Genomic DNA, 20708 nt, shown 5'->3' on the forward strand with positions numbered 1-20708 from the left:
ATCTCTTGCTGTTGGATTGTGTTATTAATGTATAAAAATGCTGAGGATTTATGTGGATTTATTTTGTATCCTGCAACTTTGCTAAAATTCTGAATTATTTCTAATAGCTTTTTAGCAGAGTCTTTGGGGTTCTCTAAGTATACCATCATGTCATCCAAGTGTTTATTTTTTGAGGAATACTGATGAAATAATAATCATCTTGACATTTGTATAAGCAAATTTACTTAAAAAAAAAAAAAGATAAAACAGAAACTATATTCTACTTGAACACAAACCACTTTTTCAAATCACCTAATTGCAAATCTAATTCTTCTCACTGTGCAAATAAAATGTTCAGAACATCTCTAATAATAGTATCTATATTGAAATGCAGGCAGGTTGGGAGAGTGAGTGGGGTGGAAGAGAATTGGTGGCAGAGGCGATGTAGAAGCAGAAGGTATAAAAATTTAAATAAAACAATCAGACAGAGGTTCTAAGATTAACTGTTGAAACCAGTTAACTTTCTAAGGTTGAATTATTGTTTCTAGAGACAGAGAATTAAATCAAAAGCACACAAAACTCGTCTCCAGTGTACTGTTAGCCTCAGAAAGAAAAAAAAAATTTAGTCATCTTATATAGAATATCAAATTTATACTATGCTTTTTTGCTTTAAAAAATAATTTTCACATATCTATTTATTCCAGTCCACCTTCAAATTTCTTTTAAGAAAAGGTGTTTAGACCAAGCAATCAATTCTTTTTATTGAAAAAGCAGAGAGGTCCAGAGAAGTTAAATAACTTGCAAAATGTCACACAGGTTGGAAGCACAGTCAAAGCTAGAATAAAAATTCTGTGGTTTCCAGACCAATAACTGAAAGTTTTTAGATAAGGAAACAAACAAAAAAGATTACACAACTTAAAATAGCTACAGAATAGCTAAAATAGCTACAGGACTGGCAATAAAATGAAGAGAGACTTTGCTTTTGAGTGAACATTTTCTCCATTATGCTTTACCAGGTTTTTTTCCAAGTCTTTTTTGGGGGGGAGGGGCAAAAGCTCATAGCTACTGTAGTCCATTGTATTATTGGCTCCATCTCTTCCCCCAAGCAGGTTATCATCATTATCTCTATCCCAATCTTTTATCTACCTTAGAAAACTTTCTTAGCTTTTCCAGTCCCTAAGATGCTATCTCTGTACATCTTTTTTCAAACAAAATAATTTATAGGCAGTGATTTTCAAATCTTATAGACAATATCATATCAGTTATGTAGGTCTCTGATCTTTCTAATTACTAAATTCTTGAGAAGCTGTGAATTATTTTTCTAATATAATTTTCAGTGTTCCAAAAACAGCAAACTTTGAAGAATTATTTATGGTTTGAGTAAATTAATTCCTAAAGTAAACAGAAATGTAGTACAAATACAAAACCCACAGCCCTGATCAAAAAACTGACTTGAATATTTATTTAGGCCAGAACTTACTTTTCCCTTCTTCTGTTTAGTCATTTGTCCCTCTCTCATGGTTCTGCCCATTACCCCAATGACATATCCACTTCCCTGCCTATTTGTCTCCCTCATTTATGTGTACCTTGCTTGAGTTTGCTCCATCTCCTGCCTTCCCTACCTTCTCCTACATTTTCCCTCCATTCATTTATTTAAGTCTGTCTCCCCTATTCTATGTCTTCAATTCCTTCACTCTGTGTATCCCCTTCTTGACTTTCAGTGTCTTTTTTTCTTCACCTCATCTTCTTAGGGCAGCTCAGGGTACACCGACTGGGTTAGAATCAAGAAGACCTAAGTTCAAAACCAGCTGCAGACATTTACTAGCTATGTAACTCTGAGAAAAGTGTTAATGACTTTATGTTAATGTTAATGATGACAATGTTATTCTTTGTATGCCTCAGTTTTCTCATCTATCAAACAGGGATGATAATAATAGTGACTTCCCAAAACTGTTTGAGAATTAAATGAGATAATTTTTTGTAAAGCATTTGGCAAACCTCTCAGTGCTATATGAATATTTGCTTTTATTATTATTCCCTTCCCCTTTTTTGTACCTTGTTAATTGAGCATAATGAACAATGCAAGTCTTAAAGTGATATATATTTATCAAGACTACACAAAACTTGACTTTAATAATTTTCAAATTAATAATGTTCTACGGGGAAAGAAATTAGAATTAAGATGCTTATTTGCAAATGGCTTTCCCCTACTTAAAGTCATGTTAATGTAATATCACTTCATCATCACCATTTTCCCAGAAGAAATTGTTTTGTTCTCTTAGAGTTCAACACAGTGTATGTAACAAAGTTGACTGATGAAAAAATATATAGCAAACATATATAAGAGAAAGATTCTAGTAAATAAGGAAATAACGGTCTGAGATTGGAAGGTATATGAAAAAGTTTGCTAAGCCAATAAAACTGAACAAAAGGTCACTGGACCTTTCTAGGAATCTCATAGGGAAAGCCAAATGAGGAGGGAGTTAGTGACACAGTGTATCTGGCATGGGTATCAGTGTGAGACAAGAGTTAGATAAGACATAATAGGTATATATGGCAGCCAGCCAATATAATGAGGGAAAGGAAAGGGGGAACCCACTTTGCCAGCGCATAGATAATAAGATAATCCCATGAGGCGCAGTATCCCCTGTAAAATGAATTTACAGGCCCGAAAATCTAGATTGATAAATAAAAGGTTTATTGTAGAAGTTTGGAAGTAAAGTTCAGTCAGAAAGACGCCAGGGCCAGAGGTGGCCACTGGGCGGGCAGGAACCTTTACATGGCTGGAAGGATACAATGTGTTGGCTGGGAGGGCTCTGCCAAAGAGGGCATTCCGGCTCGTTTCTTTTATACCTAGAAGTTAATGGGCAGAACCCTTGGGGGGTAGGGCTTTTCAGTTAGCTCAGATCAGGTGAGGGCTGGGGGAAGCTAAGGGGATAGTGGGGCTGGGCCCAGATATTCAAAGGATGCCTTTCACCAGAATTTGTGAATCAAGGTCAGCCATGGGTTGGGCAATTAGAAAGGAATCTTAAAGGGATCTCAGCCCCCATCAAATACATGTACTCATTAAAAGAATCAGTTTGCTACAGAGTAAGTACCTTGCTGTGATGTTGGAAATACAAAAAGCATGAGGAAACAGCCCTTGTCCTTTAAGAACTTACAGTATAGAAAGAAGACAATTTTTCTGTGCACCAGAGTGTGTTTGTGTGTGTGTGTCTAAGTAGGAGTATAAATACACATACACACACACACACACACACACACACACACACACACACACACACACACACACACACTCACACAATATTAAAGTAATTTGGGTGAAAAAACACTAGCAACTTGAAGGATTAAAAAAGGCTTTACAAAAATAGATGTTGGTATTTGACTAGACTTAAAAAACCTGTGGGCTCATAAGAGGCAAAAAGAGCATGAATCCCAGATGTGAGGGATAGCCAGCACCAAAACATGGGAACTAGGAGATGGATGGTCATGTAAGCAACAGCAATTATATCTAGCTGACTCAATTGTAGTAAGGGCAAAGCAGTTAGGTGAAATTATATTGGAAAGATAACTGCAAGCAGATTATAATGAGCTTTAAATGCCAAACATGAACATATTCAATTGATCTTTGAGAGGAAGTCACTAGAATTTATTGACTTACAAAGCTAGATTCCTGCTTTAAGAAAATCATTCAAAGAAAACCAACCAAGAAAAAAAAAGATCAAGAAAACTGAAAGGAAAGGAGTGGTGATTGAAAATAGCATTAAGTCCTGCCCTGGGACTGCAAAATTCTCAATAATTCACATTACATAGCATTCTGAATTTTATCAAGTGCTTGCCTCACCACAACTTTATATGGAAGGAGTTTTGTTGATTTGTTTTTCAGATGTTTTATTGATCCTTCTTTTGTGTCACTGACACTGCCCTTTGATTCCAGGATATATTCCCCAAGTAAAATCTTCCTTATAACAAAGGCAAAATAATCATAGCCATATCTGCAAAGATAATTCATATTCTACCAACATGCTTCAACAGAAATTCTCTTAAGTCATGATTGGTCACTGATTCAATATCAAATTTTGAAGCATTTCAAAAATTTCTTTTACATCACTGTGGTCATTACACATTTAATCAACTCCATTCGATACAAGAATAAACATAGGAGCACAAAGAGCCTTAGCTGGAAGTCATACAGTGTTCATTTTAAACAGCCCAATGTTCTTTCCTATATCATATTGTTTAGGTATGGACATGCATGAATTTGAAAAAATGGTGACTGGCATATGGCAACTATGTAACTATCTTCTTTTATGAAATATTTAATACTTTCCTGAAAACTTTAGGCAAACTTATGATAAGAATTTACACAGTCCTGAATTAGCAAGGGCATCAGAGTAAGAAAATTCAATGAAGTAAAATTAAATATAGTGACCATTCATTTCTTATACAGTCCAAGAAAGTACAATGTTATATACTGATGAAAAAGTAACCATTTTGCCAAGAGAGATAAAAATAACATTTTTTTTGGGGGGGGGAGAGAAGGAGATGGAATGGGAAGGGAGTGCACTCATATCCTTGTAGGAAATAAGAAATTCAATGTCTTAAACGTCAAAGATCAATTTTAATACCATATAATATCAAAAACATAGTCACTTATCACTAATATTTAATGATTGTAGCTTATTTCAAACTTCCATTTGCATTACTCTTAGCAAGATGATTAAATACTCAAATGAAGAATAGTTCTTCTTAATATGTCTTATGTAGAATAAGTATACACCCATAATCAATTCCAAAAAATTGGACCTTCCACTGAATGAAAACATTTGGTGACACCCTCCTCAAAAAAGAAATTAAGCAACATTCTGTTTAAGAAACATAACAAATCTATACTACTGTTATAAATTTCAAATGCAATCTTAATTACATTTTTATGATTATTTGGAAAGTATATCCCAAGCTTGTAATTTATTCCAGGGTTCTACCTATTAGACTTTGTATCATTATAATTAAGTTAGTATTCCTTTTCTACAATCCAAATACATCATTTTGCCTCTGATGATTTGGCACATAAATTGTTATTTCTATTGCAAATAATAACTGAATTTAATCAGATAATAATATTGATGAAAAATTAAGCTTCTCTATTAGATACACCAAAAAAAGAGACTCTTTTAGCCAAACTATATCATAGAATTATGAACATAAAAGAAGACTTACTAGCAAACACACTGATCATAATCTTGTAGGGATATTAATAGAGATAATAAAGTTGCAATTTAAAAATAAAAGCATAGTGCAATAGATAGAATGCTTGAAGTGATAAGAAGTAGATTAGATGTGACTCCAACATCCTGCTACATTCTGTATAGAAACTCAGGTAAATCTCTTGAGGCCTCTGCTTTCATAGCTACAGAATAAGAATCTAATAACTTAAGTAACTAGATGGAGCATTCCTGCTCTCAGTCTTTCCAAAGTAAATGTTTAAGTGAGAACAAGATTAAAAAGCAAAGCAAAGAGAATTCATGAGGTAAAATTTATATTATTTGTTCAAAGCTTAAAGTTAAGTAATTTTTATTATGGATTATAACTTATAAATTAGTTTTGATTTCATCAGATATTTAAACCTCCATCATCTGTCTACAACCTAATTTTTACAGTTATCCAATATTGCATTTTAAAAATTTTGTTTATTTTTATATCAACTTCTTCAATTAAAAAATAAACCATGTAAAAATAAAGTTAACTTTTGTTTCAGTCAATGTCCAACTGACAGACATCCATTTAGCTTCTAGTTTTTGTCATTACAGAATCAATTATAAATATTTTTGTATACATAAAGTCTTTAATTTTTTAAGTATCTTTGGTGCATAAGTATAAGAAGAGAATATACACAGTTAATTGACTTTCTGGACAGAATTCCAAATTGCTTTCTAGATCAGGTAGAGAAATTTACATCAGAGAGTAAACACATTATTTTACCTATTTTCTAGAAGCCCTTCAAATATTCTCTCTCTCTCTCTTTTTTTTTTTTTTTTTTTTTTTTGTGATCTTTGCCTATTTGACAGGTGTGAAGCAAAACCTCAGGTGTAACATGCCCTCCTGGCAGTAACAATTACTAGTCTGTCCTAGGCCCAACAGAGTACCTTTGACCACTGACCTTTGCAGTGTCAACTCTACCCGGCTCGCCTCCTCTGAGGCCTTCAAAGGTCTCTGGCCATGATTTCTTGAATAGTAGTTTAATAACCGGTAGCGCACAGCCACGTGTAATCTTAAAAGCCTTTATTATACCTACTCATATAATGCCCTGATTTGTTAGTTCCCTAGTGAACATCTGGTCTGAAGACCCATGTGTTCTCTCCCAAACTTCTTACCTCTCTCGGCTATCCATCAGCTTGGCTTGGCTTGGCTTGGCTACCCCAGGCTAGGGAGCCAGATTAAAGAGCACCAGGTTAAAAAGAGCAACTGCTGTCTGCAGTGGGCTTATAAAGGACCTGTGAGGTCACACACACAGCCAACCAGCGATAGAGCCATCACCCATTACGAAGCAGTCCTATATCCACAGAGATTACTTCTGGGCCACTCAATCTCCTGTTGCATTGTGTCCACCCATTTAAAGGACCCTTACACTCAGGTGCTTTACTGCACATTTCTCTACTAGTGATTTGGATCATATTTTCATGTGCATATTGACAATTTGGATTTCCTGTTTGTATCTTTTAATAATTTACCAAATGGGGTCTTATTCTTAACAATTTTAATCAGCTGGAAATGAGACATTTATCATAAAATCTTGCTAAATAGATGTGTTAGTTTTTAGTAACTGCCTACTATATATGCAAGGCAGCAGGCTTTCTTGAGGATATAAAGAAAGCAAAAAATAGTCCCTTCCCTAAAGAAATTCAAAATCAAAAGAGAGAGGCAAAATAAAAACAACTATATACAAACTAGCTATATACAAGATAAAACAAAGCTAATCATAGAGGGAATGAACACTAAGATTAAGAAAGACGAGGAAAGGATTCTTGCATAAGAGGAATTTTAGTTGATATTTGAAGTAACCCAGGGAAACCAGTGTGTGGAAATGAGTAGGAAAAGATTACTAAACATGGAGAAAAGCCAATGAAAATACTAAAAACTGGAAATAAGGCATGAAAAGATCAGAAAGGTAGAAGGGCCAGGTAATAAAGACCAAAAAGATTTTATATTTGATCCTGTAACAGGGGGCCAATGCAGCAGATTCAATGAATTAGAGATTAGGGTTGTGTTAACATGGTCAGACTTGTACTTTAAGAAAATGGACAGCTAAGTGAAAGAGTGGGAAAAGACATGTGGCAGAAAAAACAAATGGCAACTGTAAAGTTCTGTTGTCTCCAGAAACTGCTGATCGCTCTCTGGGAGGAGATCTGCTGTCTCAACTCAATCTCTCAGCCAGATTCTTCTTCCTCCAGAGTGCCACCCTCTTTTATCCTCCCAGAGAATGGGTGTGGGATAACGCAAGGGCTTGTGGGAAGATTACTTCTATCAATGAACTTGCTCCTTTTAAACTTTAAGCTCCTCCCCAGAAGTTCAAAGGGGTAAAACTTCCCTTAAAGGCCGGAACTAGAGAATTGTTAAGTACCCACTTAGCACTTAGTAAGAACCTAATATCTCATTATCTCATTAGCACTTAATAAGAACCTAACAGGCAATTATTGTAACAGTTTAGCCATGAGATAATGAGAACCTGCATTAGAATGGTGGCAATGTCATAGAAGAGAAAGGTATACTCCAGATCTTATAAAGGTAGAAATGATAGAATTTAGCAAATGAATGGGTGAGAGAGAATAAGGTGACTATGACAACTAAGTTGCAAGCCTGGTTGATTTGGAAGATTATATTACCCTATACGGGAACAGTGAAGTTTAGAAGACAAAAGTTTCAGTGGATAGAAGGAGGGAAGAAAAGACTTTAGTTTCAATAATGTTGACTTTAAAAAAATTTTATGTGACATCAAATTTAACACACCTGAGAGGCAAGGCTGAAGGCAAGTAAAAAGTTACAATTAGATAAATAGATCTGAGAATTATCTAAAAAAAGATGACAATCAAATTCATCACAGCTAATGAAATTGCATAATAATATAGAGAATGAAGAAAAGAAAGCCTATGATAAAGCAAAGGTGACTGAGGGGCTGAAAAACAGGTAGAAAATGGTGTCATTAAATCCCAGAGGAAAGAAAAGTATCAAGTACTGATGATTGACAGGAATCAAGTTATAGACAAATCAAAAAGGATGAATGCTAAGAAAAGATCAGTATGTATGGCAAGTGAGAGAGAATTCATAATTTAAGAGAGACCAGTTTCAATTGAATGATGAGACTGGAAACCAGAGAGCAGAGAAGTGAAGAGAATGAGAGGAAAGGAAATTGAAGTATATAATTTAGTGGGCATTTTCAAGGAGATTAGTCACAAAAAAAGGGAGGAAACATATAGGATGATGGCTATTTCCCTTCTAATCTTAGTATTTGTTTTGCTTGTCCAACAACTTCTAAATTTCATTGTTGTGATACAGGAGCCACCTGCCTGTGACTGCTGGAGGTCTAATTCAGACCTGTAGAATGGATCTCTTCATGTGAGAGGATGATGATACAAGGAGACTGAGAGGCAGTTGCTATTCTCTGACCTCTCTCCTCTTTCCTCTTGCCTCCAATTTTTTAAATTCCCAATCCACAAGAAACATCTGTGTCAGTAAAGGCTACTTTGCAACGCCTTCAAATGTTATGATTCACAGCTATGGAGGCTCTCGGAGAACTGATCCTGCCTCTTCACCCAGGCATGATTCTTAACAATTCCTTGTTCTTTTGTTTTGAGACTGTGATCATTTTCCCCCCACAGCCTGGTCAGCAAGTTTATGTACTGCTTGTTATCTAAGTCCACATGGTAAGATATCTGAGTCTGCATGCTAGGCAATGCAAACAGCACTGCAGCGGGTGTTGAATTTTGAGGCAAATCAAACAGAGGAGAGGATTGTAGTCAGAATAGGCATTTAAGTCTCTCATCAGTCTCCTGACTCGGCCCTTTGATGAGTTGGCCCATTTAATTACCCCAACTAAAAAAGTCTTACCAGTCTCTTTTCTCTTTCCTTCCCCATGGCTTACAGAAGGAACTCTGGGAGGATCCTGCTCCCAAACAGCTCTAAAGTGCTGCTGCTTCTTTGTTTCTTGTGCCCCATGCTGGGTGCCAAAATGTAGGGTGCTTTTTAGAGCCCCCAAATTGGAGTGCCAAAATATAGCATCCAGACTAGCTCTCGGGAGGATCTTGGGACCAGCCTTGGTCTTAGTGGAGGAGTGAAGTAGGCAAGAGAGCCACTAGTAAGGTCCAAGATAGAGTCTCCATTTCAAGTCCTCTCAGCACTTAAATACCTTTTTAAATACATATTTTAATGGAATTTCTTTTTATATTTCTTCTTGCTGTGTTTTGTTGGAGTATCAAATACTGCAATTCTCTTTAAAAATGATATACCTTTTCCCATGCCTGCATTTCTCCTAAATGTGCTCTTTTTCTTCATTATTACCTCTATATCATAGTTAATAAAACACATAGAAAAAGGTCATTTGTGGTTCATGACACTGTCTGATGAGGCCTAAAGCATATTAAAATATTACAGGAAAATTAACAAAATAAATAAAAATACAATGAAGCATAAATAATGTTTTAAATAATATAGTTTTCAAAGTCAATTTGTACCCACAGAGGTTGCACAAAATAGCATTTGAGCTTGACACCATTGCTGTATATCCTCACCCCCCACCTCCCTTATTCTCACAATCCATTAAGCCATGTACTAATTTTACTTTCCTCTCCATTTATCCTGAATGCTATGGTCAGTTTTGTCAATAATATGCTTGTTATTTGCCTATAATCTCTTGTCTCCTTTCTCCATGGTCTAGCTTGCTAATCTCTAATTTTAAAAATCCACATTATGCCTTTTTCCCAAACAATAATAAAAAAGAAGAAACAATCTGAAGTGTTCTCATAGGAAGCCCTGCAATAAAACTAGGATTCAAAAGGTACATATACAAAAGATCAAATCAAAGCTTGATACACATAAGGTAGGAGAATTATAGCAAGAATCCAAATGAATTAGAATCTAGAAAAAAAAATACTGAGAATGATAAAAAGCTGTTCAGTACCAGGAGCATGGATTTCTACCAAAGGGATGAATGGTATAATATCAATTATAAAAAAGCATATTTATAGAAAGCTTTAATGTTTAAAAAGCAAATATACTCTACTGCTACCATCCTTTCATCTACTTTGTTACAAAGAACTAAAAGAAAGACAGATCAAATACAGATATTGAAGCCAAGTATAGGTAAAGCAAGAAGTATGAGAACATCTAACAACTCTAAATGGATTCCAAAGTCCTGGCCCAAATAGCACCAGAAAGAAGTTTGCTTGAAAAAAAGATCTGAAAATTTTAGTTAACTGAAAGTTCAAAGATTCAGAAATATGATACTTCTGTGTATATAATATCAAATCACACACTACTAACTCACAATGTATTTGCAATTCCCTAAAACCAAGAGTGAATTAAAAAAAAAAAAAAAGAAAGATGCTATTCTGAGAAGTGGAATTAGAGGACCAGAAAGTGATAGCCATTTGCTGTCAAAACTTGTCATACTACATAGAAAAAATCATGTTCTGCTATGGGAACTATTTTTATTAAGGATACTTAATATAACTGCCCTACCTATATGGGGCAGTTAGCTGACACAATGGATAGAGCCATCACCCTTGAAGTCAGGAAGACTTAAGTTCAAATGTGATCTCAAACACTTAACACTTCCTAGCTGTGAGACCTTAGGCAAGTTTTTTAAGTGGAAAGAGAAGAGAAGGGGAAGGAGAAGGGGAAGGGGAAGGGGAAGAAAAAGGGGAAGGGGAAGAAGAAGGGGAAGGGGAGAGGGAAGGGGAAGAAGAAGGGGAAGGGGAAGGGAAGAGAAGAAAGCATTTTTCCCTATGAAAATAATTTAATAGACAAAGTTTATACTAATATCTAAAGATTTTCATAAATATAAACAAACTACTTGAGATATCATTGAAAACAATTTGAAGTAGTTTGTCTTTACAGTTACTATCAAATTTCAATAGTAAAATTATGCTACATGAATCAAAACTGAAAATGTTCCATAGCATATTACAATGCTTTCCCAACTCTTCTCTAATAAACTTCTCTTTCTGAAAGGCGATATGAGAAACTCGTCAGTGTTATTGTTTCCCTTGGTTCTTTTAAAGTCAAAATGAAGCTTCTCACCCAGAACTTAAAGTATGACTTAGAATACTTAGTTCAATAAAACTCAACCTTAATTATATCAAGCTCATCAGGGAATATGATTTCAAACAAATAAATGGAAACAAATTTATAGCTTTAAAACCTTTAGGCCAAGCTGAAATTGAGCTGAAATATTCTGATTGATCATATACAAAAAAATAAATACTTAATTCTTAGAGGAAATTAATATATCTTCATTTTAATTGGTAACATTAAGTTCAACATTAAAGTATTTAATATTCAACTTTAGTATTTAAGGTTCAAATAAAGCAGAACAAAATAATCATAATACAATAAAACATATAAAGAGATATGAAACCCACAGCAATGATGTCACTTATAGAGTGTCCCAAAGTGAAATTTTAAGCTTTGGGGGGAAAACATACAACATAATCTTCCAAATATTGTCTACCAGTGAATTTTTCATTCATATATTATATATTCAAAGCTCTTCTGGAAAAGGACACATGAAGAGCCAAGAAGGCATTTTTTTAAAAAAAAGTATTTACTTAACACAGAAACAATATTAAGTCTTTAGAAAGACTATATATAAAAAACACTCACAAATATATTCATATACACACAAAACATATGTTAATACATGTTTTTTGATATGTAGCTGTATGAAATAAAGCACCCAAAAGAGAGAAAACAATATGAAAATCTCATCTTACAAGTCTCTAATCTCTAAGTGGAAATGGCTTTGGAGAAATGCTCATAAGAAAAAAAAAGCCAGCACTTCTCTCTGAATAGAAATTTCTTAAATTATACATAATTGACACTTTTTTTTTTTTTTTGGCCTGCCACAAAGCAGGGATCAACAGATGCAGATTCTTGTTTCTCAAATTTTAGCTATCATACTGGGACACTGTACCTCTTTTCTATAATGTCTTCCCCCTATGAACCACTATATGGTAATAATCCAATACCTTAGGATCCTTGTAACTGAAAATAAGCAGAGGTACCTGTTAGCTCTCCAAGGATGACTAAAAATGTTATATGATTTTGCATATGGCGAGTATTGTTTTTGTTTTTTGTTTTTTCTCTTTAATTAATGTACCATTCAGATCATTCTTCTAAATCATAGCACCATAGGTCTGGAATTCAAAGAAGCTTGGGTCATCTCATTCATCTCATTCAAACTCCTCATTTCACATATGAGGATACAAGCCCAGAAAAGTTATTGACTGGCTTTAGGCCCACAAATAGCAAATGTGAGAGGCAGGATTCTCTCTATCCAAAACTCCATTTTGACTTAGTTTTCTTTCTTAATATCCCCCCTAGATTTTTTTTATAAATAGCATTTAGTTCTTCACAACTTATTTCCTTAAATATACCCATAGTGTCTAAAACATTTATTACAACATAGCAAGTATTCAATCAAAGGTACACTCAGATTTACTTCCCACAATGGATATTGTGACCAATTAAAGATGAAAAAGGTAGAATGCCTACAAGTATATTTTACCCCAAAATACTATAATATAAGCTTTATTTGATCAGTGGGTATTTTATTGGTTTGTTTGTTTGTTTGTTTTGAGAAAGCCTGGTGACATGCTTGTCACTGGGCAGTTTCCTCTCTTCATTGCAAGTACAGATTTAGGACAGAGACCCCAAGCAGATGACCCAGGTGGTACAATGGATAAAATGTTAGACTAGAAATCAACTAGACCTGAGGTGATATTCTGTTTCTAACACTTCTTTTATGACCCTGTAAAACTATTTAACTTCTCTAAGCCACCATTTCCTCTTCTATAAAAGAGATAGGGAGACTGTGAGGATCACATAAGATAATAAATGTATGATGATGATGATGATGACGATGATAACAATCTCTGAGTACAAATGTAAGCCAGATTATGACTAACATCTCTAACTACTGTAAAATGAGGTCAAAGAGAAACCAAAATAAAAATCAAAGATGGTAAAAAGAGAGATAAAATTCAAGGAAAGAAAAGAATATAAGGAGAAAAATTGTTCTCCCTCTTCTAAATTCTCCCAACAATATAGTTTCACTTAGTAACAGAATTACATACACACACATACATTCATGCACACACACATACATTATTAATCAACTCTATAGGACTTCACAACTATATGATACACTTCAAAGATAAAATCAAACAGAAATGATGGTTCACCACAATCAAAAAACCACAAACTCAGATTCAACAACCAGAAATCAGTAAACTACTAAAGTGAAAATAGTATAGTAGAAGTATATTTGGGGAAAATAAATCATAAATTCACCAAATTTGTTAAATACTTCTGCCTGCCATAATAGTTTTAAGGTAAATTAATTACCTGACAGGGTTACTGGTCAAAGACACCCGGAGGGACTCTAAGCATGTGACAAGTCTTTCGTCTGCAGCTCCCATTTTCAGTTCATGGATGAATTCCTGTGGTGATATTTGTCGACTACTCTTGAGGCATCCCTTTTAAATAAATATTTTTAAAAGTTATACTGAGTGATGGCTTCTTGACATTACAAAAATAACAAAAATAGTAAATCATTTTTAAAAAATATATACAATTCACAATACACCGGAATCATTTTATTTTTGAATATATAAATTCATAGTCCTTAATATCAATACCATAAAAAATATTTGTATTCATTGAGCTATTTTTTTTAATCTAGTATATATGTTGTAATTAAAGTATTTGTTAGCTTTATCAGGAGACCTACAGGGAATATGTACATATTAGAGGTTAAAAAGGGCACTATATCCAAAAACGAATGATATTAAAATGAAATAAAAAACACTTATTATTTAGTGTTATTTAATAACAACATTATTAAAAAACATACAGGTAAAGTACCACCAACAATAAAATAGCAGTTCGATGTAGAAAAGATAAATATTCTAAGGAAAGAAATAAGCATTTATTAAGTAGACAACTATGCCAGGTACTGTGCTAAGCACTTTACAAATATCTTATTTAATCTTCACAATAAGCCTATAAGATAGGTACTTATACTCATTTTACAACTGAGGAAATTAAAACAGAGTTTAAGTGATTTATCCAATGTCACAAAATCAATTTTAATGTTTGAGAACAGTTTGACTTTAATCTCAATGCTCCACCCAATATACTACCTTGCTACTTTTTTAATGTTTTAAGTAAGGGAAAGTAATAAATTAAAGAAAGTATTTCATATCAGTCAATGAGATGGTTAAAATTTAGAAAAAGAAAAAATAATTTGGGAAAGCAACAAAACATATCACTTAAATAAAATTAGAATCAAAATCATAGTTATCAGAAAACATTTTAATAGCACGTAATATGTAGGATCTACTATACTGTAAAAAATTTTAATAATTAATATAGTTCAAAAAATACACAGATGACATGGTTATTCAATTAGTCAATAGTCGATGCAGTAAATATAACTAAAAAAGAGAATTTATCTAAAATGTCAGTCATACATACAAGTAAGTAATCAAAAGAAAAACATACTTGTTAAATAAGAAAATTAGAAAAATAGGAAAAAGACAGGTCATAAAAGGCGTTGAATCCCAATCAGAAGTGTTTTTGTTTTTTGGGTTTTTTTTTTTTTTAATGCTTGATCCTAGAAAGGAATGACTGGAGTTTATAGAGTATGAGAGTTAGACTATCAGACCTGGCTTTAGAAAGATCACTCTGACAGTTAAGTAGAGGAAGGAATCTGGAGGGGTGAGAAATTCGAGACCAAGCAGTATGTTATATCACTAGATCGATCAGGCATGATTTGATGAGGAGTATATACCAGAGTCTTAGCAGTGTCAGAAGAATAAAGTATATAGGAGATGTTAGAAAAAACTCAAAAGATTTTAGAAAAGGGGGTGGGGGGGGAGACAGAGAGAGAGAGTGAGAGAGAGAGAGAGAGAGAGAAGCTGAGAATGATACCAAGATTGCAAATTTTGGTAGGTATCTGGGAGGATGCTGGTACCTTTTACAGTAATAAGGATGTTAGGAAGAAAAAAAGGTTTGGGGGAAAAAATAATAATTGCACATAGGATAAGGAAGTTAATCTCATAGTTTTCTTAATTGGTGTAAAAATGCATACATGTTCCACTATTCGGAATGTTTTATTTGCTTAATAAGGACATATGAAGATTAAACTACATGCTATCAATCATTTAAAAATGTGTGAAAAGAAGTATCACAGATGCTAAGAAAGAACAATGTAGTTTTCTGTTGTCATATTGGAAGAAAGAAAAAGTAAAATATAACTGGAGAATTTTCCCAGAACTTCAAGTAAAATGAAAGAGACACACAGAGAGAGACAGAGCCAGACAGAAAGATCATTTGTGTGGAAATGAGAACAGGAGATAAAACCAAATTTAAATTATTCTAAGAAACAAAAATCTTATATGAGAACTGAAGCTTACATGCACAAACACAAACACACACACACACATACACAGATTTGATTTATTTGCAAAATTTCTCTCTAATTCCTATTCATATTCCACTATCATAAAGTATAGACAAAAGAAAATGATAGGAAGAAAACATTGTGTCAATTGAGTAATCAAGAATCCCAGAGATGGCTTTTCTTATGCTTCTTTTATTTCATGTAATAGTTTTAAAAAGAAAAAAAAAAGTGTACTCAGTATTACATAACTTCAGGTCCATTAGCTATATAGATGAAAATACTAGGCGAGTTTTACTCTTTATGGTATCAAAATACATTTACAACATGCAGATATCTATTTGGTATCACCACAAAAGTGGGAAAGTTTATCCAATATTAATTTTAAACTTTTTTACCCTTCATTTTGAAATATCAAAGGTAACACATTAAGAAAAGCTCTTGATATATTTTTGACACCTTCATTTTGTTTATAGATTGCAAGGCATAAAAAGCAATATTTTTTCCTAGTCTTGTTTCCATCACGTCTATTTATCTATTCTCATCTTTTTCTATGCTATCTTACCTGCACCAGAACAGTAATCATTTATGCACTACCAGTCTTGAACAGATTCATAGTCTCTTCCTCACTGATTGCATTTCACCCAAGAATTTAGCTGATTCTTTTTTTCCAGTGTTTGTTTCCAGTTCCTTTTCTTGTTTTCATACTCATAGAGTCAGTTTGGATATCATGTATATAGCAAAATAAAGCTATATTGTAGCTCTCATTACCAACAAAACAAAGCGCAATTATATGGTAAACATTTTCCACAAGCAAATGGATGATTTTAAACAGCCATGAACAATTCAGTGATGGGGTCAGTCCACTATCCCTTGTTGATTTATGTAGACATTTTGCAAATCTCATGGGAAGCTGACAAAAATATATAGCAATTCAACACAAAGCAGACTGGAATGACTGGTATTCATACTTAAGCAGCTCAATTCATTATCACCCTGCCAGTACTCCTGTAAATGAAAATGATTAGTCCAAGAACATTTTATGGCAATGACTAAAATCAACATCTTCTATATTCATTACAAAAAAAATTTTTTTGCTTTTTTTTATCAAAGTGAAAACAAAGAATACTAAGATCCAAAACATACTCTATTAGGTTAGAATATAACCTTTTTTTATTCTTATTTTTAGATAATTTTCAATTCAATTCAATTGTATTACACTTTTTCCAATATATGTAAAATTTTGCAGTATAAGAGATCAAGATCAGACTCTGTGCTGCCTTCCTCAAGCCTAGAATGTAGTATGACATTATATTAATTATCCAGCAGGAAATGCAATATTTTAAATACTCATGAGGAAAAAGTCTCCTGGACAAACTCCTCTCTGGTACATACATGGTACAGATTCCCCAAAGGATGCAATATACCTTATGGTTACCTCAGAGAGCTCAACTTTAAAAATTTAGGCTATTCAACAACTCCCACGTGAATTAAAAAAAAAAAGGACAGTAGTCTTCAAACCACTTCATCTTATACCAGTATCAATGAACACAAACATTACCCATCTATCTACACACACACACACACACACACACACACACACACACACACACACCCCTTAGTTTTATAAATTACTACATACTATTATGTTCACAATAAAATATACACCCATAAAAATACTAAAATAAGATAGAAGTAGGGAATAAGCATTTGTTGAGCATCATGCATTATATCAGGAACTTAATAAGCTTTCTATAAATATTATGCCATTCTGGAATCCACTAAAGTTTAATGGGTAGCACAGTTACAGACTAGCTCTTTAAGAAAATAATCAATAGGCATTATTATTGTGCCTGCTATGTGCCAACCAGTGCCTATCCTTGAGAACAAGAATAAGGACAAGATGGACAAGACAAGAAGCAAACTATATAAAGGATAAATACAAAATAACCAACAAGGTGTAAGGCACTGGAAATGAGTGATTAGAAAAGGCTTCTTGGAGATAGTGAGATTTTGGCTGGGACTTAAAGGAAGCTATGGAAACCAGGTGGAGAAGACGAGGAAAAGCATTCTAGGTATAAAGAACAGCCAAAAAGAATAACCAGTGCTTGAATGGAGAGTTTCAGTGGTGGAAAAGCAAGGAAACTGGATCAAAAAATACATACAGTGTATAAAGTATAAGGCTGGAAAGATAGAGTGGGGCAGGGGGAAGAAGGCTACACTAAGTTATAAATCGCTTTGAACATTTTTGAATATTTTATATTTTATCCTTAAAGTAAAAGTCATTAGAATTTTTTTCATTTGGTTTCATTATTTTCCTGCGATTCTTGACCTTTTGAGTCTCTATGATTTTCATTTTTTTTTCTAGTCCTATCAAATAATCATTTGGTAGTTTAATTATTATGATCTTACACAAGCAAATTAATTTGAGTAATATTGTTACGTCATTATATAAGCTGGTCTGTCCATAAGCAATTAGTATTTTCCCCATTCTTTAGGTCTATATTTCTACAAAATAATGCAGGCAGTGAAAGGAAGAGTAAGCACACAGCTCTTGTATGTATCTTGGTAGGTAGATCCTCAAGTATCTGATATATAGCCTATCACTATTTAGAATAGGATTTTACTGCTATGACTTATTGGCACTGAATAGACATTATTGTGATTTATAAGGATTTATTTTACATTTTGCAACTTTATTGAAATTATCTTAATTTTAGTTGATTGTATATAGTTCTCAAGTATGAATCATCTACAAACAATAATTTTATGTCTTCTTGTCTATGACTAGGTATTTATTCCCTAAATTTCCTTTAATTTTTTTTTTTCATGTCTTACTGCTTACTATATCTAGTATTTCAAAAAATGTAAAATAGAAGTGATGACAATGGACATACTTATTTCATCCCTGACATTACTAAAAATGATTATAATTGGTGCTGTTTCTTGATTTTAAATATATATTATTTAAAGAAAGTACATTTATTTCTGAGCTTTCTAATATTTTAATAGTAATAGATACTGCATTTTGTTGAAAACTTTATCTTAATTTATTTATAAAATTATTTGATTGTTGTTTTTAATATGGCAAATTAAGTTGAAAGTTATTAAACCAAACTTGCATCTTAAAATTATTTGTAATAATATTGTATGTCTGTTGCTAATATTTTGTTTAAAATTATTACACTAATATTAATTTTAGTTTAGAAATTTCTTTTTCTGTTTTGATTCTCCCTGTCTTAGGTATCAAGAACATCTTTGAGCATAGAAGGAATACAGAAGAATCCCATCTTTTGTTATTTTTGCAAACAATTTGTGTAATGTTGGAACGAACTTTTCTTTAAACGTTTGATAAAATTTACTTGTGACTCTTATTTGCTCCTGGATTTTTTTGGGAATTCATTTATGACATTCAATTTCTTTTTCTGACATTAAGTTGTTTAAAAGAAATATAGACCTAAAGAATGGGGAAAATACTAATTGCTTATAGACAGACCAGCTTATATAATGACGTAACAATATTACTCAAATTAATTTGCTTGTGTAAGATCATAACTTAAATTAAATACATTAAAATACCTTTTAATTTAATTTTTAAAAGCAACCTTTTATTTCTTCATTCTCTTTGTTATTGTTGTGGTTGTTTTGATGATGGTAACTTACTATTCTTTTTTCTTTTTTTCCCTAATAGTTGACCTATGTAATTGTTTTTAAATCAATTATTTTTTTTTTTCCTTCAACTTTATCTCTTCCTTAATTTTCAGGATTTCTACTTTGGTGTTTATTTGGAAGTTATTCTCATATCTGTTATCTTTAACAAAATTATCTAAATTTCTATTTTTCATTTCTTGCCTTACACATTCTTTAGGTTTAAATTAGACTCTGATTTTAAATATACCTTTTTTTTTTTCAGTTTTTATTTAATATAATTTTATTGCATTTGATTACTAAATGACATGCCTTTCTGTACTTGGCCGGGAAGTTTTTATGCCTTTTTGTTTTGTTTTGGTTTGGTTTTTTTGGTAAAAAGTGTTATACTATGCCATGCACATCTGAGAAATATATAAACTCTTTTATATTCCCATTTAATAACTGTTAAAATTCTATCATGTTTAAATGTTCTAAAATTGGGGCAGCTAGGTGGAGCAGTGGATAGAGCATTAGCCCAAGTCAGGAGGACCTAAGTACAAATCTAGTCTCAGACATTTACCACTTCCTAACTGTGTGACCTTGGGTAAGTGACTTGACCCCAATTGCCTCAGCAAAAACAAATAAATAAATAATTTTTGCAGATCTGATGAGGAATCATAAGGATCCTCACTATTATAGCTTAACTATTTCTCCTTGAAACTCATTAAGGTTTCCCCTTAAATATATGTTGTTTTGTGCTTTTTTCTTTTCTTTGCTTCCTGATCTCTATTACGGGTTCTTAACCTTCCTTTCTTTCCACCCCTCTTCACCTACTAACCTTAGAATATAAAGAACTCATCCTTGTAAAGTACCTTCTGATTATTCACTTGTATTTACTTTTTATTTTTCACTTAATTCCTATATCTGTACTTCTGAAATGGACAAAAGACTGGCCCCCTCCTCACTGGGTCAAGGAGCCTCATTTTCTTATAAGAAAATGTTGCTTAAACTAAATTAAGGGAAGTGTTATGTTCAGACTGGCCCATCCCCCAGTTTATGAGACCCTAGACTTTTGGAGAAGTATGTGTCTAACAAAGTCAGGACATCATTGTAAAACATGCAACAGGTTCCTTTGTGTGCTCACTCTCATCCAGACACTTCCCCATTGTAAACAAGAAACCGTGTCAGTGATTCCCAAAATTTGTAACCGCAAGGCTGTACCAGGATGTGGCAAATGGGCTTAAAAATATACCTCACTAAAGGTTCAGGGCTGATTTCTACTAGCCTATCTAGAGGGGTTAGTCGCCAGCCAGCTAATAAATGATTCTTTAAAATGAATAATCTGGTCAGAGCTGTCTATCTTGTGTTTGTCCATTTCAGTTCAAAGTTCTATTCAAATCCAAATTTTCATCATCAATATGTG

At 33.2% G+C, this 20708-nt stretch overlaps 1 protein-coding gene across 2 annotated transcripts in view; it reads right to left on the reverse strand.

The window, feature by feature from the left end:
- The window catches only part of DIAPH3 (diaphanous related formin 3), a 424016-nt gene that overhangs the window by 304236 nt on the left and 99072 nt on the right, over positions 1-20708 (reverse strand). For both annotated transcript variants that reach the window (XM_074299215.1, XM_074299214.1), the window contains one exon: positions 13600-13730. In XM_074299215.1, the coding sequence (XP_074155316.1) occupies positions 13600-13730 (131 nt within the window). The remainder of the gene's footprint in view (positions 1-13599; positions 13731-20708) is intronic.

Source organism: Sminthopsis crassicaudata, chromosome 3 (genome assembly GCF_048593235.1).
Source record: "Sminthopsis crassicaudata isolate SCR6 chromosome 3, ASM4859323v1, whole genome shotgun sequence".
In the NCBI taxonomy this organism is placed as follows: domain Eukaryota; kingdom Metazoa; phylum Chordata; class Mammalia; order Dasyuromorphia; family Dasyuridae; genus Sminthopsis; species Sminthopsis crassicaudata.